Source organism: Accipiter gentilis, chromosome 14, assembly GCF_929443795.1.
Source record: "Accipiter gentilis chromosome 14, bAccGen1.1, whole genome shotgun sequence".
In the NCBI taxonomy this organism is placed as follows: Eukaryota; Metazoa; Chordata; class Aves; order Accipitriformes; family Accipitridae; genus Astur; species Astur gentilis.
Window position 1 is genome coordinate 33,285,473 of NC_064893.1, and position 24,397 is coordinate 33,309,869.

The 24,397-nt window shown below is 52.4% G+C and overlaps 1 protein-coding gene across 4 annotated transcripts in view; it reads right to left on the reverse strand.

The window, feature by feature from the left end:
• NOL4L (nucleolar protein 4 like) overlaps positions 1–24,397 on the reverse strand; it is a 66,248-nt gene that overhangs the window by 27,744 nt on the left and 14,107 nt on the right. For 2 of the 4 annotated variants that reach the window (XM_049816664.1, XM_049816665.1), the window contains exons 2-4: positions 20,050–20,205; positions 16,173–16,284; positions 11,511–11,620 (exon numbers count right to left, since the gene is read on the reverse strand). In XM_049816664.1, the coding sequence (XP_049672621.1) occupies positions 11,511–11,620; positions 16,173–16,284; positions 20,050–20,205 (378 nt within the window). Of the gene's footprint in view, positions 1–125; positions 531–686; positions 888–11,510; positions 11,621–16,172; positions 16,285–20,049; positions 20,206–24,397 lie in introns of those variants that run through there. The other 2 variants (XM_049816666.1, XM_049816667.1) reach the window with 2 other exon arrangements.

Consider the following 24,397-nt stretch of genomic DNA (forward strand, 5'->3'; position numbering starts at 1 on the left):
TCCCGTCCCGCCCCCCCGCCCGCAGGTAAATAAATACAGCCGCGATGGAGACCTGCCACGCCGAGCCGGAGCCGGCGCACGGGGCTCAGCGTGCGGCGGGGATTGACACGTAAGTAGGGCTTTACCTCCAGGGAGGCGGCTATTTCCAGCACAATCCCCGCCCGGGGCCGGGGCCGGGGCCGGGGCCGGGGAGGGCGGCTCGGCGATGGCGGCGGCGGCGCGGGGCCGGTGCCCGGGAATTGATGGGGCCGGAGCGCTCCCGCCGCCGCCTCCTCCCACTTTCTTCTGCGCTTTTGTGCTCTTCCGGGGAAGGGGGAGCCGCGCCGGGAAGGACGCGCCAACCTCACCCCCCCAAACAAACACACACCTCCCCGCCGCCGCCGGCCAGCCGGGCGGGCGGGCGACCCGCAACTTCCCGGGGAAGCGGGGCGGCGCGGCCGCTCCCCCCGGAGTTGGGGCAGGGCCCCGCGGCCGCCCCCCCTTCCTCCCCGCCCCGCCCCTCCCGCCGATGCACCCCCCTCCTCCTCCTCCTCCTCCTCCTCCTCCTCCCCGTTCCACACACCCCCCTCCCTCCGCTCCCCGCAGCCGCGTGGAACCCCCGCGCATCGCCCCCCCCCCCCCAACCCCAACCCCACGCCGCCGCCGCCCCGGGGCCCGGTAGCGGAGCTCCGCGGGCCAGCGCCTACCTGGAGCGGGGCCTGGGGCCTGCCGGCCTGCGCCAGCCCGGCGGCGCGGCTGGGAGAGCGGGGCGGAGGGACGGAGGGACGGAGGGACGGAGGGAGGGGGCCCGGGCTGGCGGCGCTCCGGAGAGGCTGACAACCAGCTGCTGCCCGGGGAGAGGGGCCGGCGCTGCGGAGCGCGTCACTCCCGGCTCCCGGGGGCGGAGGGGGGGGGTGTGTAGGTGGGGGGGGGGGGGGGGGCCGGGGAGGCGGAGGGGGGCGAGCGGGGCCCGGCCGCGGGCGGAGGGGGCGGGGGCGGCGGGGGGGGGGGGGGGGGGGGCGGGGCCGCGGGGCGGGGGGGGGGGGGGGGGGGAGAGGCGGTCGCACCGGGCGGGGGGCGCGGGGAGCCGCGCCTGGAAGAGCACATTGTGGAGGGCCGGGGAGGGCCCTTCCTCCCGGAGGAAGAGACAATGTCCAGGGCCGGGCGCCTGCTGGAGAGCCGGGAGAATGCACGGCCGGCGGCACGGCTCGGTACGGCACGGCACGGCCGGGGTATGAGGGGTGGGGGGTGGGAGGGGGGGCTGCAACCCGCCCGGGCATCCTCCGCTCGGCACGGCCCGGGGGGGGGGGGGGGCTGCAAACCGCCCGGGGACACCGGGCTCGGCGGCGGCCCGGTGACCCGCAGCCCTCCCGGGGAAGTCCTCCCGGTTCAGCCCGGCCCCGGGAGCTCCGGGGTCCGGCAGCGCCGGGGTTCGGCCGTGCCGCGGGGAGCGAGCGACGGGAACCCGGCAGCGGGTCCCCCGGGGAGCAGGGCGGGCGCCCCGCTGCCCCCCTTCCCCTGCGCCCGGTGGGTGCAGCGGTTCCCCGGGCCCGGCGCTGCCTCCTCTGCTGAATCCTTTTGTTTCAGATGATTCTCCCTATCGCACCGTGGGAGCAGAAGAGGACCCTACTCCGCCAAGCAGCAGCATCCCTCAACGCCGCAGCCTCTTGTCTGAACGTTGCATCTCGGCTGTTGTTTAAATCGGCGGCTCTTCAGGGCAGCTCCCCGACAGCGAGGCTGCCCACCGAGCTCGGCCGTGCTCCCCCAGCACGGCCCTGTGCAGGGACACCGCGCCGCCAGGTCCCCGGGAGGGCTGGGGATGCTGTGACCCAGCTCCGGGCGGGCAGCGCGTGGCGTCCTGGCATCCCCCAGGACGGTACCCGCTCCCAGGCAGGGCCCCGAGAGCCGCGGGTCGGTGACCTCCCGCCCGGTTGGGGACCGCCGCGATGGGTGCCGGCATCTTGGCGTCCCCCTCCCCAGCCCGTCTCACGTCTCTCGCTGTTTAATGGTTATGAAGGAAATTTTTACAAAATAAACCAAGTGTAACAGATTCAGCGGCGGAGCCTGCGGTAGGCCGGTGCCAGAGCCGAGGATGGGAACTGCCACATTCGTGTTTATGGCTTGTTAGTGCGGATGTCCAATTATGATGTTTTCTACTCCGGCGTTAACCACTGCACTGCCAGGGAAGGCGTGCAAGGGAGGAGGGATGGCTCGGGAAGATCCGAGGCCGGAGGTGGAAGCGGGTATCGCTCGGTGTTGCATTTCCATCTCCTCCGGGCTGATCTGTGGAGCCAGAGGCTGAAGGGCGAGAGCGGAGCCCCGGGGGCCTCCCACGCTCCCTCCCGCAGGAAGCGGCGGCCGGCTGGGAGGGCAGCGGGCTACGAGCCCCCAGCCGTGGGGGCCTGCTCTGCGCTCACTTCCAGCTCAATGGCTGCTGCTCCTCCCTGAAGCTAAAATAAAATCCTGACCATTTAAGGTGAACAGGAGACTTGCCGTGGACCTCAGCGGAGCGGGCTTTAACCCATTCCCATTGCCGGGCTTTGTTTACTCCCTGGGCTCCCTTCGCCTTCCAGCTAGACCGGCTTAAGGCCATTTAGGAGAGCGAGACCCCCAGGGACCAAGGCGCCTGCCCCTCTGTTTGGAGAGCTCGCAGGGGACCCAAGCCAGCCAGGGTGCGAGTTTGAAGCACAGTCACTATTCTGTGCTGCCTCACCATGTGGACGCTCTTATTTTATACTAAGTGCCTTTGTGTGGGTTAGGTTAATCCACTTTGGAAATGGATTAACCTAAATTTCACATCGGCAAACTTAGTGCCGAACAGCCGTGTCCACACAGGGAGCGAGGGAGGAACGGCAATTCAGCAATAGCTGCTGGGCAGGAGCTTTTCCCCGTGCAGGGGAGGGGTCCTGACCCCAAGGGGGGGTCACCGCCGTTACAAGTGGGGTCATGAGCCCGACAGAAATGCAATTGTTTGTGCCAGCGCTCGGGGTCACGAGGCTGGCAGAAGTGGGGCTCACCGGCGGAAGAGGGGCTGCCTCCAGAAACGGCTAGGGAAGCTTTGGGAAACGGCACGCCAAGCTCCGTTTTAGTGGGTATTTTTCAGATTCAAATTATCTAGGGGGAAGTAACTGGCAATTGATACAGAATTGGTAATAATAATTTATCAAGTTGTCAGGAACAGGGGTAAGTGCCTTAGGAGATTACATTTTTTTAAAAACACACCATAGTAAACCAGTGCTACTGTTATTATATATATAATACACATCAAATATATTATTTATAAGTCGCTTCCTTCCCTCTCTCCTCGCAACATGTTCGTTACTTCTGGTCCCTGCAAACCCCTTCACACGGACACAGACCTGCCCATACAGAAAACCTGGGGCTCCCTGTCAGGCTGTGCTTGCCCGGACAGGGTCCCGTCGGATGCCAGCAGAGCCTGAGCTGCAGGTCCTGAGAAGAGCCATGCCCTGGCTGTAACGGCCCTGCACCGCGCAGCCTGCCCGCGTACCAGGCAGTGACGCTTCCAAGGGCATCGCTAACGATGCCCTGACCTCATCTGTCGTAATTTCCTAAGGCAAGGCTCCGCAAGAATACCAGGGCTGCTGTCAAACCCAGGAATAAACTACATTTACGGCACTTTGTAGGAGCTTAATTGCATAGTTGCGTTGTTGAGGAGTGAGGGTGCAGTGATCTAGTGGTGAGAGCAGGGGACTGCAGGACAGCAGGATCCGGCCATCATGCCAGAGGAGTCACTGACTCATGGGCGACCTTGTGCGAGTCACTTGATGTTCTTGTGCCTCTGAAAAGTAGGTTAAATAACAAATGGGACCTCCTGCATTGGGTCCTCCGTGACCATCAAACCCTACTGGGTAATAAGCATTAAAATGCGAATCTCTCAGGGGTGAGGCCAGTAAGAAAAGGGGGGCAAGAGGGGCGGTGCTGCAGAAGAGCTGACGAAGGAGGGCCCCAGTCGCATGACACAAGGGCGATATGCAGCTTTTATCAACCACGTATTTTAACTTATCTGCCATCCAGAGCAGAGTGAGGAAAAAAAGGAGAGTAAAGATTTAGGAAATTTTATTATAGACCAGATTTGTTGTGGGCTGAGGGCTGTATTCCCACTACATCTTGGTTGCTCCTTCTGCAAAAGTAGCAGTTGTTAGCATCTGGCATATGCATGAATAAAAGGGGTTTTTTTCCCAGGAGCCAAGACCAAGAGATGGAAAGGAAATACAGCTCCGTACCTCACAGGGTACACCAGTCACTGCCAAGTAAAGAAGCAGGAAAGGAGTTGTTTCTGTGGATGGAATTTGCCTTCCTCTGGAGTACAGGGAATGGGTGTTTGAAGGGATGGCTCAATCACTGTCAAATATCCCCTAACATTTCTTGCCAAACCCTGAACCCACAGCGCTGGCAGGAATGTCTGCATTGCATTACACATCGAGGACGAGCCTCGCAGCTTATCTCTTGGCCACCCAAATCAGAATCGAGTCAACATAAACAGAACCACCACTAAACCCATTTTTGGCCATTCTCAAGCCATGCCGCATGTTTCAGAATCCATCTTTGCAAAAAAACCCTGACTCTGCAGAGATACGCACGCCTGTTTTGCGCACACAAGGCTCACGATGTGGGTCCTAGGAGTCTGTGCAGCCAGGCAAGGTGCAAGCCTGCCTGTGCAGGTTTAACAGCAGCGGAAACAAAAGCAAGTACATGATTCAAGGTTAAAAAGCTGAACCACACAGCTTCATCTTCTATAATAACGGAAATCATTAATAATAGTTCGCACTCTCAAAGTAGTTGCCATCCAAGCTCTTGAAGAGCTTTATTAGTGAGCGAGACCTCAGAAGTCTCTCTAAGGTATTATCCCCTTTTTAAAGGGAGAAGGCAATTAAGAAACAGCCATTTGTGTAACTTGATCAAAGTCAACATACAGCACGTCAGCACCCGAGCTTGGGAGACGATGCAGAAAACCTCACCGTGCAAAGCTTTCCATGGGTACCGGACAAATTTAAGTGAATCCATGAAACTATCCCATGGATGTTAAATGTTTTCATCAATGTGCAAGTACGGGTCTTTACATTTTCCCCGGGAACATTTCCTAGCCCCACTTTACAGGACCTGAACCAAAACTTTGTTTCCTGTTCTACTGGGAGCAGCTGCCTTTGACGCTGGTTATGCACAGGGAATGGGCAGCATCTCTCCTCACCAAATCGGGGAGGTACTTGGAAGAAAGGGTGAATTAAAGACAGATAATGTGGTTTCTGGCCCTACTCAGTGTTCCCAGAAACAGGCTCAAGCAGCTTGGCTTTAGTAGGCTACTCGGACTGCACCAGTGGAGAACGTGCACTGGGGGGTAGGTATGCCTGGTGGAGGGCAATCAGTCCTAATTACCCACGGGTGGATCAGCCCCAGTGCAGAAGAGCCTTGCTGCGGAGCAAGCCGGGAACCCCCACGGGCTCTGCATGGGCCAGCCTGTGAGGGACCCGATGGCCACATCCGTGCAGCGCTGAGCTCCGTGGAGTCACTGTCACCAGCCCAGGGGACTGCACGCTCCCGAGCCAAGTGTCTCCGACCCGTCCTTCCTCCCAGGCACTCCCACCACAGGCTCCTACTGCCCGGTTCACACCTGGTCTGCCATGCCCTGCTCCTGCTTGATCCGACCCAGCCCTCCGCTAGCATGACAACCACGGCTCCACCGAGAGTGAGAGCAACTTCTAAACGTCCCCCAGCCACTTCTCCAGGACCTTAGTTAAGCTGCACAACATCACAGGGAAGGGAAGAGAGAGTGGGAAAGGGACCAGCTTTTCTCCACCGGTGCACAGGACCAGTGAGGAAAATCGACCGGAGCAGTTGCACGCAGCAACTAAATACACCCAAGCCGTTCAGGAGGACGAATTGTGCCTAGCATCACTGGAATCGGGCAACACCACCTCCTTTCTTACAGAAAATGAAGTTATTTTCCCCCAATCTGCAAAGAGTCAGGACCTTGGCATCACACCTCATTTGAAGATAAAAGCTGTGGTGGCAGGATTTATCCCAGCCAGCCCAAGTCGAGGTCTCAAATTGTTTGCTTGCATTGAGAATTGCATTGAACACCTGTAATGCAGCTACACTGGGAAAAATACTGAAAGGTCTACGCAATGGGAAATAAAAGCTCTTAAGTTTTTACTAGCTGGGAATGTCAGAGTTAATTCCAATAACAAAAATGAGTTGACCTTCACTGAAAGCAAGCCATTCACACAAGTCTGAAACCAGGCTAAATGGTTTGATCATCTGACCTCCTGTATCTCATGAGCCATTAAGGCCAAGGATGAAAGTTTTGCTAAACTATCTTTGCCAGATAGTTAACAGAACGCTGTTATGAGGGCTGGACCTGCCTCCCTGTCTTTGCCTGGACAAAGTCTGTCATTTAGGGCAGAATTTAAATTTACCAGTCAAAGCCCACTTCTGCCAGCAGAAGCTGTGTCTCCACCAGAGGGCTTTGCTGATGCAGATCTATGAGCAAGCCTTTATTGCATAGATTAATGCAATATATGTATTTCAAACAGCTATGGTCACGGTGCCTCACTGTGTGTACAACCAATATTCCCTTTTCTTCTGTGGGTAGGGGAGCATTTAGGGAACTTCTCTAGTGCTCAAAAATGTCTTAAAAATTAACATCAGGGAACACAGATCTTTTCAAGTCAAGGAAAAGCCTCTTGAATGAGTTATCTCGTCAAGTTGATTTAGAGGTATTTATTCCTGGAGATGTTTCACACCCTCTTTAATGGACTGGGAAGTACCTTATCATCCTCATGTGATGCAAACGCATCATTCCACTTCCTTCCAAATACTGACTGCAGGCTTCTGCCTTCTCTGCCCATCTATGAACACATAGAGTGTTTCTTTGGGATCCCTTCTCTAAGCACTCGAACAGATAAATCCAGGTCCCAGATCTCACACAGCAGCTGCCAGCTCTGCCAGATTTGGTTCTGGTTTCTGGACTACATGAAATGAGATATCTACAATTCACAGCAGTGAACTTAGAGACTGAAAATGAAAACCTGGCGTGCCCTCTTCTGCAGCCTCTCACTCCCCTCCCTGCCTCTGCTGCCTCCCCTGTGCCAGTTCTGCACCCCCAGGATTAGCCTGGAGATGGATCCAAAGCAGAAGGAAGAAAGCGAGCTGCCAGGGGAAGATGCATCTTAGCCGTTGTGGTAATACCGGAGCCTTCTGAGACACTGAAGCGAGCAAACACAATAAGGGGTGGGCCAAGGAGAAGGGTGAGTGGAAGAAGGAGGACTTAACATTGCAAACCAGCCTCTGGTCACGAGGCTCCGTGAGCTCCCAAACCCTGCAGAGGAGGCTTGATCCTCACCTGCATTAGATGAAGCCAGCCCCCTGTACATTTGTGGGATTTGAACCCCTCCACCCCCTCTTGCAGGACTACCCTGCTGTTTGGGTTAAAACATTGCTTGAAATCATCTTTTGAAAACCACTTCACATCCATGCACTGTCACACACTCCAGGTTTACAGGGAAATTACTGGATGGATGGAGCATGTGACGGTGCAGGACAAGACTCTGTCCCTCTCAAACACTTACAAGTCAGTGTAGCAAAGCCATAGCAACAAGAAAAACGCTTGTATTATTTCCCATCCAAGAGCAGCTCCTGCCATTCACTGATTGCATGACCTTCTGTCAGCAGTCATTGAAGCAACCTCTGAAAATGTTTCTGTATCATTTAAACCTGGTTACCCGGCCCTGGACTGTATCTGCCAAGGTAGCAGCAACATCTCCAGAGCAGAGAGTGAGCCTGGCATTTCAGTGCTGGGATTTGTTCTTTTAAAATCTTCATATTCCACCAGCCACCAGTGGAAATCATGCCCAACAGTGTGGCATGAAAAATAAATCCAAGGCTGAGTTTGAATGAGACAGAAAAGATTGTCTGGAAAATGACTGCAATAAACTCGAATAACCAATCATTTTAAAATGCTAATATTTAGTGTTTGAAAATGAGGTGGAAGGATCATTATAGATAAATATCAAATATCTTCTTTTCATTCCTTTTTGCTGCTAGATTGGGAAGGCCAGAAGTTCAGAGATGCTTTAATGCCTCAGTAGATAGCCAGAAATGTGGCTAATCCAGCACTCTCTGGAAAGGGTAAGGGGCCTGATTTTTCTCACACGTGTGAGAATTGGTATAAATTGGGAATGAAGGAAGACTCACACCCCAGAAGCTCCTGCATGTTCTAGTGAACCCAATTTAAGCAACATGGGTCACAGTTGTCTTCCATAATGCCAAAATAAATGTACTGACTCCAAGGAATACATTGAAATATATTCTGCAGGAACTCTTCATTTTGTGAGCAACCACATAAAGAGCTCCTCTCCTGACTGTTTTTTGTCCCTAAGCAGAGATAAAATGCTTTCTCTAAGGTTCTTCTGGCTGTGCTTCCTTCTGGAGACACTGTTGCCCTAATACTAATGTGCTTAGGAGCACTAATAAATTACAGTTACATGCACACTTTTTTTTTCCCTGAATAATGAAGTTAAAAGGCCACTTTGGCATAAATTCATTCATTGTTACCCCAAGTGAAGCAAGTTCCTCCCGGTGCTGCTGCATACAAGTAATTGCTTTTGGCAAAAGCCAAGTCGAACACAAGTCCGTTGCTTAATTTATTTCTATTATCACCATCAAATGTTAGTGAGTGCAAGGCCGTAAGGTGGCATGGCAGCAAAGCTGAGCTAAGGAGGGACCAATGTAATTTTGTAAATGTTGATATACAAAAACCATGCGGTGTGTATTTGTGTAGCGCAAACTTTAAAGGTAGGTTGTATTTTCTTCCCGTTTTGCCTTTGTAGCAAAGTCAGAATTATTTCTATCATCTTTAGAGGACTTCTGCAGTTTGTAAACACCTGGAACCCCAACAGCTGCAAGTCCCTGACCCTAAAGCTCCCTCCCTGGGGAGAGGGAGAGCCGCAGCCCGTGTTTCACAGCCCATGCTCCACAAAGACTGCCAGAACGGTCCAGGAAAAAAGGATGGTACTGTCGTGTTCCCACTGCAAAGTATGAAGAAGGAAAAAAGTAGCAGGGAAATGCTTGGTGGAGGGAACTGAAGCCTGGTATTGATATTACACATATTGTCTTCACACAGACTTTAGCGTTAGCAGCTCAGGTACAGCCACAGCTGCCTTAGAAGCGTGGCACTTGTTTCCCCAGGGGAAGCTGGGGACTGTCCCATATCTCGGAAGCGATGGCACCCAAGTCCCGCTGGATTTTTCTCCAGCAGGTACAACGACCTGTATCCTCTCCAGACTCTCGTTACCTCCAGATCTGATGGAAAGTTTTAATGCTTCAGAAGTCTGAGAAATAAGACTGATCTTTTGTTATTTTGCTCTCAGGAATCAGCTTCAGTAACACACTGAACGGCAAATTTTAATTCTTCGAAATAGGTTTTTCCCTTGGCTGCTATAGCTTGAAAAGCTTAGAAAGCTGCACCACAACATACCGATGAAAGCTCAGGAAAAGAAAAACTTTAGAGGCAGGGAATAACATCAAGCCGTTTGATTTATGATCTAAACCAACAACTGCTGGTTGCCTCAGCTGGTCCCTTTTTTGTTCCCGTATGACATATGCTTCTATTCGGATCTTAGCGAGCTTCAAGTGTATTCATGTTAGCAGCACGTTGTATCTATCTGTCTAGTGACAGCTCCAGTGCAAACTGCTATACCAAAATTATCAAATCTCTAAATTACCAACCAAGGTTCTCAAAACAAGCATCCCTAAGCATGCAGCTTCAGAACTCAAGATGCAGTACTAAAGCCTGCTAGCTTCTGGGTGTTTTTTATTATGGAAATAAAATCAAACTGCAAGTCCAGTTTTCTACCTGTAGTAACTGGGTACAGGAGTTTAATCAAGCTTCATAGCACACTTCTCTTGAACAGAGCTTTGGAGCCAAGAGGAATTGGTAGAAAAGGCATAAATGGTAACTAGACAAACCTCTCAGACCGTCCTTTTGTATACATCAAACTTAACTTGAAAGAACCGCCCCACATGCTGAAAAGCACAGCTAGCCTTCACAGCCCACTGAGTCCTTAACCTGGGTGAAGAGCAGGCTGGTAGTCAACGGTACGGACAACGGTAGGGTCTGCAATCTCAATGCCTCTCTGCTAGGAGTTGCACCAAGTCCCAGCAAACACTTTGCACAAGCCAAAGGCGGCTGGAATATGTCAGCTTTCGATCCCATTTATCCAAAAGTGGTCCTGAAGCAGACACCAGATGCCACAAAGCGGCACATTCATCCACTCCATGTCCCCAGCCCAGCCCGGTCCAGCCCGGTCCAGCCCAGTCCAGCCCAGCCCAACCACCCCACAGAACTGTCCATAGTTCTACTGCCCACCCAGCCCAAGTGCAAAGCCTGGCACATGGCAGCCTTTCACGTTTCAAAAGCTGTGACATAACCTATTGCAAACAAAACCTTAAACCCACTCAAATGTCCAATGTGCGCAAAGGAAAAAAGCTCCAAAACACAGAAGTGCTTCCCATCAGATGCCATTTTGTCCTCCAGCAAGAAGGTTTCACTGCTGAAGCAGTGGAGGAGCTTAGTATCTCTCCAGCTCCTGACAGCAAACCCACATCTGACATTTTACACCCTGGCAAGGGATGCTCTAACCAATGTCCCTTTGGGGCGTCACTAGATAGAAGTACCCACTGGGTGCAACTTCACAGTTCAAGCTATCAGCAATGTTTTCCACTGCACAACGCAAACTCTTTCACTTCTTGCAACTAGCAGTAACGTAGGAAATCAGATTCAGGTTTCAGTGTGCTGGAAAGAAAATCCAGCACTGGCTTCCAGTGCAGATTGTGGGGAGCAAGTAAAACATACTTTTCTTTTTATAGACTGTTTCCATGGTGCACAGAGGTTCCCATAGCTAATTCTGCAGCTGCAGAACTTCAGAAAATTGCACAGCCTGGGTATTATCCTGTGGCAGTCTGCCCCATCCATTCCCAAATCAAAATCCAGTGGCTTAACAGTCTCATCAAAGAACTGAGCCTTCTCCCACTTTGACACGAGCGGAGTGGCTGCAGTTGAACTTCCTCAAGTTGCCAACCACTTTAAGAGAGCACCGGAGCAACTGAAGCAAGGTCCCAGGCAATTAGGAGGAGGTAAAGAAACAAATCCCTATTTGCCATATTCATTTTTAAGACAATTTCTTAGAAGAATTGTGCATCTAAAGAACAAGCAGACCGCTCTAAGGAATAAACTGCATCGACTCCATCTCCGCTCCTCTCCACTGACACAGTTCTGAAGTAGCCTATGTGCTTTCTCTGAGCCAGAAGATCAGAGGCACTTTGCCCTCCCAACTTCCATGCACCAATACTCGCTGTACTTGGTCAGAGCCTGACACGCCTGGACAAACCAGCCATTTCCAAAAGCATCCTCCAGAAATCAATGTGCCAAGCACCAGTCACTCCCTTCACCCATTCAGCACAGGCAGAAACCCACTCTGCACCTCACACTGCCCTGCGCCCGGAGCGCAACTCACCTGTTCCTGTGAATTCATTACCCGCAGCTTCATTTGCTTCAGATAAGTAGAGGTGAGGGGCATGTTGTAGTCAATGATCCCAGAAACCAAAGAGGAAGGTGGTTCGCTCTCTGAAGAACAGCGGAAAAACTTTATTTAGATACAGGGATGTGGAAGCACAAACCTACAATGTGTTCTCACAGTCGTTAAACATATGTATTTAGAAGCACTTCAAATCCCTAGTGAGAGCTGGTGCCTGCTGAGCTAAGGTTCCTATAAGAACACGACCCCACCAAGAACATAATTACAGAACAGATGTTGTTTTGCAAAAAAAAATAGCATTGCTGTCACCTGCGGAAAAGACTACACATAATATATAATTTTTCAGTCTACCAAACTAGAATGTAGCAGAGGAAGAAACCAAGTCTTGCCAATGCCTCAGAAGCACTTCTATGCAAATGGGATTTATACAGAGGTTGACGAACAAGAATATATTTGCAGCTTGCTTTAGCATTGCAAAGTCTTGCCAATTTTGCTGGGATTCCCTCAGGTAGGAGTTAACATTAAGGCAACTTATTAAGTATCTCTATCTGGTGATGAAGACTATTTTTAACACCCTCATTAAAACACAAACTTAATTTTAAAGATCTTTAATTTAAATTGTTCCTGTTGATTCCTCTGGCTGCATCATATTGAGCTCCAGAGATCAGTCTAGATTCAGACCACTCCTGCAGATCGTTCTGTCTACCTAGACCAGAAGAGTCCCCATAAAGCAAATTCTCAATGATTTTGTCAGCTCTGCCATCAGCACTGTGGAGCATGCAAGCTCTCCACACAGGACACGAAGACGGCTAGAATTATCTATTCTAACACTGAATTTACAGGCTCATGCAATGGGTTTGTTCAAGAGGAAAGCTGCCGTTTCCCACAGGGATGGCTGCTGGCTAAAAGGAAGATTTCTTTGCCCTCAGCACAGGCAGATGCAAGTGTGGAGAATTAATCCGGCCTTCCAGCACACTCTGAAGGATGTGTGGTGTCCGTTGGAAAGGGTGCTTAAGCAACAATGGATGGGGAAGAAGGATTTCCAGGAGCTGAAGGTGAATCGATGGTGGGAGGTTTCCATTCCTGTCTCTGAATCCCCCTGGCTGGCTTGCATTTTCTGGGGTCACTGGTTTCACAGGCACCTCTGACACAGCCCCTTGAAAAAGAGTCTTCACAAAATGTTTTACAGCACCTTAGAAAACCCATCAACCCAAACACAATGGGCCTGCTTTTCAGAAATGCTGAATATCCAAAAAATCCCAGTGAAACTCAGCAGACCTGAAGATGCTTCACACCTCTGGAAATACCAGATCTATCACGTCTGATTAAGAAGTGGCCTGACCCAAAAACTGTAACTGACTTAAACATCACATAGGTTTTTGCAAATCTTCTGTACCAAGACACTAACTGCGGCCATGGAAATAAAATGTTTTTCTTCCAGGTCCATCTAATTCATCCTTGGGCAGCTGAAGCATTCCTGCCTGTGGATACAGGAAAGGGTAGCCAGAGCTACTCAGGCCACCAGCTCACTCAAATATGGAAGTGCAAAGCTTTTAGGAACCTTGTAAACTAATTCCTCCCTTCTTTTCTCATGGCTGTATGTCAGTGGTCTCTGTCATGCTTCGAACTACAGATTAATTAAGAGTACTTCTACATCTCTATACATTAAGTACCCAAAATAACCCATTATTCTACTGTGCAAGGTAGCTACTTTGAGATTAAAAGATGGTAAAATCCCAGTGCAAGGGCTGCTTGTCGCAGTCTGGTTCTGCGGTGAAAAGGGAAACAGTTCCCAGGAACAAAATCTGACACCTACCCAGGCTGGCTGGGGTCATCAATATTTGAGTCTTTAAGAAGAGTTTAGGAAAGCATTTGCCGAGATTAGCAGAGATAGAGCTGCTCCTTCCTTGAAGCACAGGCATGGATGAGGTGAGCCTTTCAGACCTCTGAAGATGGTATGTTGCTCTCCCGCCATCCCATACTTAATATTTCAGTGCTGCAGAAATGAATGAGGCTCAACAGAAGCATCTCAGCATCCTCACATGGGGAGGAAGCAGGACGTGGGTAATCTTTGGTGCTTAGATTCTGCCTGAAACCATCCTGATGTAAATCTGGAATAATCCCATTAGCAGCCACAAATTTACTGTGAATTTGTGAAACTGCAACAGATAAGAGCTTGAGCCTAAGAACCAAAACCTTTTTCTTTCTTAAACTAATTGGAAAAGAAAGAAAACCTTTGTTTTAAAAGGCCTGGGGGACTCCACAGGAACAATCCTCATATCTTACGTCACAAGAGGGGGCTACTGGAATCCTTTAGCTCATTTTTCAAAAAGTTATCTATATCACATGCTCCATGTGTTGGACATATAGATGGAACAGGCAGAATCGTTTAAAGTAAAATGGTTTCAATCCTAATTCCATACTTGTATAACTCTACTGGAATTACTCCTAATTTAATAACAGTGTAAAGAGATCACAGTGAAGTCCAGTGATGTTCAAAGTTTCCCATGAGCAAGACAATTTGCTTTTATGAATTATGTGGGTGCCCTGCAGGGTTTGATGTCAGATATGTTTAATTAAGGACTTTTGTGATCACAAATGAAACATGTTGAGATTTGTTTAATGGACAAAAGAAGTACAAAGAGATAGGAATGACTCAAATTTTTTATCTTACTGGGTTAAACTTTACCTATAGATGCTTGTATGTGTGTATGCATGGGCATACACCTAGGTAATTCTTCTATGACCCCAATGTTTTTTTAGGTGATTTACTCCTGATAAATTCCTGAATTAGTGAAATCAGACACTCCTCCCCAGTAAAAGTTACCTTATCTAATCTACTCTATGCATTTTCACAGGTACTTAGTCACTATTTAGGTACTATTCGCAGCAGAAAGGCACTTCTGTCCCTCCTGGTGGGTAAGAAGCAGGACTTTTTATGTGAGGGATCCTTTGTTTTCCTGTCTGATTTATTTTTAAAAGAACTGCTAAGGGGGAAAGCTTTATGAAAACAATCGATTTTCATTTATAAATTTGCTCAGGACAGCCAGATCTCAGCCCTGATCATGGCTTCCACAGCTAGGACTGCCCTGGGGAGGATACTCAGCACCAGGTCTTCTCTGAGCTGCTTCTGAGCTGGGATGGCTGCCCTGTCTCTGGGAGAGGCATGGGAGACAGGGAGATGCTGGGTGGGCAGGAGGGAGCCCCTGAGGGAACAATGACCCTTTTCATCCCTCCTGAAAAGGGATCCCGAGCTCCAGGACAGACAGCTCTGCTAGTGCCAGGCAATTTAGAAAAGTGTCCTGGTTTGGGTCAAGCCAACAGGCGACATCCTTGTTGGCCTGACTCATCCCATCACCCTTCCCATCCACTGAGCCGACTGCTGCAGCCGCAGTGCTTGGAATGTCACCCGTGATGGATGCGGTGCAATCAGTGTAAAGGTCAGGTTTGCTCCCAGTGAGGCCGAAGGCCAAAACTTCTCTTGACCTAATTGGAAAGAGGGATCGGGCCCTTAGCCAGCAGAGTGGGAAGTGCTGTGGTAATGGAGCTTAGGCTATTAAATGTCACATAGGATTATTTGGGAGAGTTTCTAAAAAATATAACAAGTACAAAGCATTTCAGTCACTAGCTTTGGATAGCTGGCACACTTAATCCACTTAAACGGAACCTCTGGGCTGTCCGTAGCTCTGCTCCTAGCAGTAAACAGTCAGAAATCAGTATTTAATACTAGAAATTTTCTATTGTTGGGTCCTTTGTTCATTTAATTCTACTTCTCTGCTTGGTAAGACCTGCCAAATGAGCCTGTTTGCCTTAACAGTTTTGAAACAGACTAACTCTCTGCAGTTTGCTTAGGTTTTTTCAAAGAAGCAATTTTGTTGGGTGAAACCTCTCAGAGTCAGTTTGATGCTTTGCACTGGATCATGAAAACAAGTTTGTAATTCAGAAAAAAACACACAAACTGTAACTGTACACTGTCAACTGTAACCATTTACTCATGAAGAAAACCTGGTCCCATCTTGTGCACCACTTGTATCTTTTAGGTCTAGGAGCTGCAGATTGGTTCTGTTTACAAAAGAACCTTAATGAGCCAACCACCACAATGGCCACACTAATTGGTTGTATACATAGGCATAATATAACTTTGATTACCAAAATACTTTTCATTATCAAAAATAGGATCATGACATACATATCTATTAATTACTGCAAATTACTTCTTTATCAGAAACTTCAGTTATTCAGACATACTCAGCATCTTTCATTACAAAATTAATACTTTAAAGGAAAAACTTTAGGTCACATTTTTTCAGAAATCGAAGTTTCCACCCACATATGATTTCGGGTTGATTGCAGACGTATCTGCAATATTTCTGACCCACGCTTTGTATGGTTGCACTGGGGAAGCTCGGAAAGAAAGCCAGACTGCTTCTGCTCTCTAAGCTAAAAACAGTGACAGACAAACCAGATTTAAGCAATTCTTTCAACTTGGCTATAAAAGTGCATGAAAAATAACACCAGTTAGGAAACCCGTTAGGTTAAGAAGTATCTCATCGATGAGGCAGTATCCTGACAGCTATCTGTGATACCACACTGGTACGAAATGCTGTGTCAGCTCTGCTGGCAGAAGTAATTTGCCTTTACCTTTGGGCTCCAGTCCGTTGGAGTTGAAATGCATCCTCTTCTGGCACTCGGTGCAACTCATCAGGAACCTGGTCACAGCTTCTCTTGGGAGAAAAGCATAGGTCTCTGCAATCTGGGAAAACAACGAGACAGCTGTATGTCCTGGGCAAGTGAGAATGACTAGCGGAGAGCCGGGTGGAGGGCGCAGGAGACCACGGGCACCCTCCCACCTCGCCTGCTCAGCCTAGCCAAGAACATCAACGACTCACAGCAACACATCACACATCGTTCCCTTCAGCCCAGTCTTGGGATCCTTGTATCCCTCCCTCCGGAGCAACTGTTGATGGAGGAACATTATGGGAGGGTAACTGGTGTGTCAGAGAGGCACCAAGATGTAAACAGACAGACCTCTGGATTCCCTGTGTAGCCGTACCTTCCCAGAAACTCTTTTCCATTCCTCCTCGGAGTCTGGGAAGAGCGAAACTACGAACGTGTAAGAATCAAATGAGAAAGTAAGGTCTCCGTCAGCTCCGTTTGCATTGTTAATTACCATCACACCAGTAACCTGAAGAATCCATTAATCTTTTGTAAGGGCAGGTCACTTTTTCCCACAATGACAATCAATTACTGTTAATAATACTTTGCACTTCTGTGACATATTTTATCTAGGGAATTGAAAACATTTTTACAAACAGTAATGAATTAAGTCTCCTGAACCTTTGTGTGATATTTGTATTTTACAGATCAGGAAAAGCTATGGATAAATATTTAAAACTCGGATGCTTGAAGTTAAACACTATATCCAGACCTAAGCACCCACAGAAGGTGCCTGGCTATCACAAAGTCCTATTATTCCAATTAATCCCTGCCAGCAGCAATTTTACAGTATTTCTAAAGATCAAGACTAGGTTATTTGGAGAAGGGATGAGGCAATTTTAATGTAGATTTCTTTAAGGCCATAAGAGACCATCAAATTACGGAGTCTGACCTGTGTAGCACAAGTCAGGGAACTTCACCCAGGTTCTCCTGCAGCCCAGTAGCCTGCGGTTTGCCTGAAACATCTTCCAGGAAGACATCTGGTCTTAATTGGAAGGCATTAAGAGGTGGAGAGCCCACCTCTTACTTTGGGGTTGGTTCCTACGGTTAATCACCCATCCTGTTTGGTCTAAGTGACTTGTCCTAGCACGGCGGTTCCCAAACCAGGGGCCGTGACCCCAGCAGGGGTCACAGCACTTACAAGTGGGGTCATAAAGCAGACAGAAATTCAATTGTTTGTGCCAGTCCTCAGGGCTGCGAGCCCGGCAGAAGTGGGGCTCGGAACGGGAAGCAGGGCTGCAACCAGACACCTCGCGAGCGATGGCTGGTGACGGGGCCGAGCCAGGAGGGCAGCCCAGGACATCCTGATCCCCCTCCTCCGGCCAGTGGGCATCATCCTCCCGCCCTATTTCGTTGACGAAAATTAAAAATACCTAAATTCCAAGCATTTTTCTACCCTACAGGAAAGGGCGACGCTTAAGCTTGGAATAAAATAACGCTATAGAAGAAGGGCAATGGGGCAGAGGGCAGAGGGTTTGCTTGATGATGGCTAAAGCAGCCCCATGACCCGACGCTGCGGTGGGAGGGAGAGACATTTATCTCCACTGAGCGGCAGCAGAGCCCGAGGTTTTACATACACGCTAATGCCAGATGGGTGGAAAGTTCAGGCAGGGACCTTGTCCCAGCCCTTCAAATGGAGGATGCAGCACTGCTTGGTCCTCATGGGATTCTCCTTCTATCTACCTACAGCCCCACCGAGCTCCGTTGTGACCGAGTGGCTGCCCGGCTGAGCCCTTGCCTCGGTGCGATATTTATCAACGCACAAGCTCTAGGGACTCCCACAGAAACACGGAAATTAGGGGCCTGAAAATTGCCAGTGGCAAACGTGGTATTGTGGCGCAGGCAGGGAACTGTCCCTTTGTGCTGCCCGTGGGGCTGAGCCCAGTTTCCCTGCCTCTTTTGCTCCAGCAAGCCCACGGTCTCTGCTGCAAATGTTCAGCTAATTTTAGTGATACAGTTGTTATTTCTCAGCTGATTTGATGCTCTGCAGAGCAGACAGCTTCCTTGATGAGTTATCTCCCATCCAAACTCCTTTTCTGATTGCCTCCCTCCGGAGGTCATGGACAAGGGCAAACTCTCCCATGCCTCTAATCAGAAACGGTGGGGAAAGGGAGAGGGAGAGAAACGGCAGGGCACACCAAAGCCCCCGAGCTGACCGCCCAGCAGCGTCCCTTTGTGCGCCCGAGCCGTGGCGCGGGGTGTGCTATGCAGCATTTCACCTTCCGGACCCGGCTGCAAAGGCGCTCCAGGGAGACAGGGCATGAGCGAGGCCAGCCAGCCCAGCCAGCAGCGTCCTGCCAGGTCAGGAGGGGATACACACTGCTAATGTGATGATCTCAGCTCAAGAGGGAGACGGAGGGGTGGAGCGTGAAGCTCTCTGACTGCTGCGAGCAGGCCTGGGAAAACAGACGGATCCAGCCTGCTCCCCCGGGGCTGTGCAGGGCACAGATTAGTCCTCCAGAGAGCTGAATTGGAGGAATTAGGGGACGGTCGGAGTGGTCTGCTGGGGAAATGAGGGGGCAGTTTTTGAATTGTGGTTGTGCTGGTGGGGCTGCCCCCCCACCCGGACTATAAAGAGGTCACCTGCTCCTGGCCGGGAAGGGTCAGCGTGTGCCCCGGCCCCTGGCCCCTCGCTCTGCCGCAGGGGCGGGAGTCGAGCGTGCAGGGTGCCGAGCAGTGCCACGAGCTGTGAGCGCAGAGCCTGGCTCCCCGGAGGGTCCTGTCGCACACGGGGGGGGCTGCAGGGCACTGGGCTGCCCCTCCGGCACCGCCAGCACGAACAGCCGTGGATGGATCCAGCGACATACGCAGGCAGGACAGGCAGGACAGACTCCACCCCTGAGCCGGCTCCGGCAGCGCACCAAGCCCTGCATAATCTCAAGCATCATCGCAGAGACCAGGGCAGCCCGCACAGACCTCTCCAAGATGATGTATACACCAGAGACACGAGCTGCCAGCCAGCCACTTCTGTCTCTAAGCGACCTGGTCCTTGGGGCTGTGGGATTCAAGGGTGTAGCTTGGTTTTGGACAGTAAATTCAGCTCTTCTTGTAAAAGGAGAGCCCAAATGTTTGCATTGAAGGGCTGTGCAGAGTCAGGAGAAACAGCGAGCTCCCTGGAGAAGCACACTTCAAGCTAAATTATTCCTGACCTAACTAGAGTGGTTTCAGGATGGATAGAGCTGGTTCTCAGCATTCATGGAGCACCTGACGAGACTTAGCTCGGTGCCTGCCTCCATTTTGTAACGGAACAAACCCAGCCACGGGCTGGTGGCGAGAGCATCCACTCAGCTGGGGAAGAGAGGCGGGCTCTGGCCGTGCCCCAGTCCCCCTTTCTGGCTGCTCTTGCCCTTCAAGGCCCACACAAGACATTTCCCTCTGGCTGAGGGAGACAGGGAGGCAGATGGCACAGAGCAGAGGGTGCAGGGGAGTGGGCAAACATCTCCTCGCCCATCAGTAATACCGAGCATTTCTCTTTTTCTTTTTTCCCCCCAGACATGTACAGTTGTCTTTGTATGATTCACTTGGTCTCTCCTCTCCCAGCAGCCGTACCGTTGTGCTGCCACTGCAGCCCTGTTTCCCGTCTCCGGAGCACAGCTGCTCTGCCTTTAAACGACTCCTTTCTCACGCCTCCCCGCACAGGCAAACAGGAGTCTCCTTCACCTCTGTCTCCCGCCAGCGGCTCTGCTTCTACCTGCCCTCCCATTCCCGTCCTCATCCCCATGGGATGCCCACTCCCACGGCCCCTCTGCCCCCTTCGCTCCCATCCCCTCGCTGCCCAGGGCACACGAAGGGGGAGTCTCACCGCTCGGTAGGTTTTCTTCTGCCCGGCATGTTTGGGTGCTTTGCCCGGCTCCGATGAGCTCTCCACATGCATCGAGTATATGATGTCAAAGAAATCTTCCACCACAGCCACGCGTTTCAGAGAGATGCCCTCGGGCTCCGACAGTCCATCTGCCCCCTACAACAGTGCAGGCAAGTTGAGTTAGTGTCAGCAATGGGTGACAGGGGTGACGAGATCGGCCCGGGGCTAATATGGTTGGAGGGGGCAGAGTCGTGGTGCTCCAGCCCCGGGCTGCCTTGGGCACGGGGGATGTGGGAGATAAATTAAACAGTGCTCCAGGGAGGATCCTGCTGTAGCCAGGGCAGTGGCGGCTGCTGCTGTTGTGCTGCTTGCTAAAGCTGCCAGTGAAATTGGGCCAGGAACAAAAACAAGGGAAGAGTCCAGAGTGGAGTCACAATCAATCAAGAAATTCAATTCTCACAATTTGGGATGATTTTGCTAGGCGGGAGAGCAGGCAGGGGAAGCTGTTTGGACCTGCACATGGTACTAAACCATCCCGGGAAGCCCTATGACATGGGGCACCCTCGCTGGCTGCAGTCCCCATGGATATAGATCAGCCGGCAGGACAAGGTTTCACTCTGATGCCAGGATACGGCCCCTAAAGGAAGGAGACAGAATCGCCCTTCTTCCCTGCACTGACCTTTCCAAGGCACCCTCCCTCTCTCGCATACGCAGAGCAGCTGAGCGCTGGCAGCAGCAGCACAGCTCTTTGTGTGTTAGGATGTGCTGGAGAGCAGGAGGCAGTAATTCTGCCACACGGCAGCGGTGACAGACTGGTGGGAGTGGGAAGTGTGGGGAGCAGTGCTCCTCCAAGCTGACTGGCACCAACGGTGTCAGCTCACACTGGCAGGGTGTGCCGCGGGAAGGGGAGGCAGCCTTTGGTACCCGGCAGCTGCTAACGGTGCTCCGGCACAAAGCACCAGAGCGGGGAGTGCTAATGGGAGGTGGTCGGTGGCTACTGTAATGGCAGGGAGTACCGAAAAAGGGCTAGGCTTCAGGAGGTCGCTTAGCTTGCTCCTCGAAAAAATGCCATTGTTGCATAGACAGCGGTATGTATACAAATATATATATTATATATACATATACATACATATACCTCCCTTTGAGGCCTGCTTTCCAAAAAGGTATGCATGGGTGCCATCCAGCTGGTACACACCAGGCTGGTGAGCAGCAACCCGCACATCAAAATGACCTGCAAACTATCTTTTTCACGTGCATTCACGCACCTGTGAGTGCGGGCAGAGGCTGGCGGAGGTCTGCATGCAAAGGGAACACCCAATCTCATAACTTCTACTTTTTGTTGTTATTGGTGATTGGGTTCTGTGTATCTTATACGGTCTATAGATTGAATAAATGCTGCTCTTAAGCCACCAGTCAAGGGACTCTCAAAAATCAATCATTTAGAGGGACCGCCTTCTGCTAAAGACTACCCAACATCTTGGGGAAGCGGTCTTTTAATGTAAAGCGCTACCTATTAAAGTTGGCTCCTCACCCCAATTTTGGAACAGAGACTGCCTGTACTGGGCACAGACTGCAGTGGGATGGGGTCGGTGCGCTCTCCTGGGACACGGGTATGAGGATTTTCCAACACAAACCACCTCTGCCTTCCCCAGGGAGCCCTGAGCAGTGTATAGAGGTGGCTGTAACAAAGAGAATATTGAGAACGAACACAAGGGGCAGGGTGGCAGTGCTGCCGTGGTGGGGGTCGGGAAACTTCGCCCGAGGGAGTGTCTTTGAGGAATATAGATCTAATTTCTTCTGTCACCATTCCGGGAGTTTCACTTTAATCGAGGGCATGGGTATTCCCCTGCCAAGGAGGAGCGGGCATTAGGAGGCTTCCTACTGACCAATAATCCTCAGAGCAGGGTTGACATGAGGATAATTACAGAAACAGGACAAAGGAAAATGCATCAGGAGAAACGCACACTCAGATGCAACAAGCAGAGCCCTCAAAATTAAGGTTGTAACCAACCCTCTACACAAATCACTATTTCCAGGGCCATCCCAACCAACTAATACCCTCCTCCCTGCATGGTCAGCGGTTCTCTATTTCCTCCTTGGTTTCAGAATGAATGCAGTTAAGGTAACCTCAGGGTCTGGGCATCGCTACAGCCTCTCTACTCATCCAGCGCTGCCTTCCTCTCCACTCCGGCTGGATGCCGGATGCCGGAGCTGCCTCCTCGACATCCCATTCCCTGCAGCGACCCTCCCCTGACTCCTCGTGTCCCTCCAGCCCCTCATCAGCCTTGTGACTTCTCTCCCTGTGATGATTATTTAGCGCTGGAAAGCAGGTGAGATGCAAGCGGTATCAAAGCCACCGGATATAAGACGCTGTATCAAGTCGGTGCTTCTAGGATTACAGAGGTTTATATCTGGCAATATAACCAAACGCTGACCTAGGTTTTAAGAGGACACACGTGCTATAGGCTACCTCTCCGAGGGCCCACGCCCCTCTGGTTCCTTCTTCCACACCCAGTATTGCTCAGAGTATTCATGGCATGAGTCAGAGCCCATAATATCTCAGAATGGCTTAAAACCCCTTAGGTTTAAAAAGCAATAAAAATTCAGTTGGGAAGAAGGATGGGAATAAGGGAGGCTGGTGTTGGAGCTTTATTGGAAGTCACCTGCCCCCAAAATGAGTAAAAGATTTCAGGAGCAAAGCTCAGCCTTGACATTAAGTGCTCGGGAGCGGGCAGCATTTCAGGTGCTGAGGAGGGGAAGTCCTTTTGCCACCCTACGGGCATCCTCTTTTTCCCTACATTTGCCCAGCATTAGTTTCTCCCTCTTCCTTGCCGGTCTCTCCTCCCTTTCCCTGCGTACCCTGTCCCGCAGGTCTCGCCCACCCTTTCTCCCACCTCCTCCCCACCTTCCCAGCCATCATCAACGCTCTCTCTCCTCTCCTCCAGGTTTCCCATCAGGTCTCTTTCCTCCCCAGTGTCCTTTGTTTTCCCTACCTCCTCTAGGCCCACATTTCTTCGTTTGCCTCCTCCTCACGAGCCCCTGTAGCCCCACGTCCCCCTGCCCTCCGCGTCAGCCACCCCCTCCAGCCTCGCCCCAGTGCCTCGGTGTGTCCCCCCACACCTCCTCTGTCCTCCACATCCCCCTGCTCCATCTCACCACCACCCCCGGCGTCCTCGGCTCCCCCACCTCCCGCTCTCCCACGCAGCCGTCCCGCTGCGCATCGCAGCCCCCTCCTGCTCTCAGGCAACCGGGCTCTATTTCCAGCCGAGAGCCGTGCCGCGGGGTTGCTGTTTTGGGCCAGCGTGGCCTCACCGCCCCGCTCCCCCCGGGAAGCAGTTGGCCATCGTCCCCGAGGCCGGTGAAGAGCAACGGGAGGCGACAGCCATTTCAGGCAGATAAGATGTCCTGGGGTGAGGGAAGAGGACGGGCAACGCGTGGGGACCGGCCATGGCGCTGGCAGCGCTCCCTCGCCGCCCGCCGAGCCCCTGCCCCGGCATCTTTGTTCTCGGCACCCGCCCTCGCCCTGCCCTCCCTCCCGCCTGCTGCTCCCGCCGCCGAGGGCCACGCTCGACCCCCGTCCCCCCGGGGCCCGCTCGCACCGCCCCGGTTCCCCTCGGGCTCCCCCTTCCCACCCTCTCCCCTCAGTCCTCCGCAGGCGGCCCCCGCCGCTGCCCCGGGGCCGGGCCCTTCGCCTTTCCCCTCAAGGGTGAGGGGCGGCCCAGCTCGGCGTGAGGGGGACGGGGAGAGGCGGCGGGGCCCGGAGCCGGGCGCGGCCGGCCGGCAGCGCGGCGGTGACATCTGCCGCGGCGGCGGGGAGGGAAGAGAGGGAGGGAGGGAGGGAAGGGGAGGGAGGGCGGCCGCCCGGCCCGGGCTGAGGCCCGCCGGCAGGTAGCGGGGTAACCATGGCAACCGGCGGGGCCGCGCACTGCCGGCGGTAATCCGCTCCCCCGGGCCGGGCCGGGCCGGGCCCGCCGCCGAGCTCCTCCTCACGCCCGCCCCGGTGCCCCCGCTCCCGTAGGGCCCCACCCGGCGCTGTCCGGCTACCGGGCAGGCCCCGGCTGCGGGCCGGGCCTACCCCCCCCCCCCCCCCACACACACAGGCTACGCCGGGGCCTCAGGCTGCGGGCAGGGCCCCGACACGCCCGGCCCCTGGCTGCGGGCAGCCTGCCGGGCCGCAGGCAGCTTGCCGGAGCCTGGGTGTGGGCAGGCCCCGGGTACAGGGCGGGCTCCTGCCGCCCTTGCCCGTTGCCTGCTTCTCTCCGAGCCCCCCACGGTAGCCCTGCCGTGTCTCCCACACGGACCTGCCCTGCCTTAGAGCCCCACAGCGGCACCCGCACGCATCCACGGC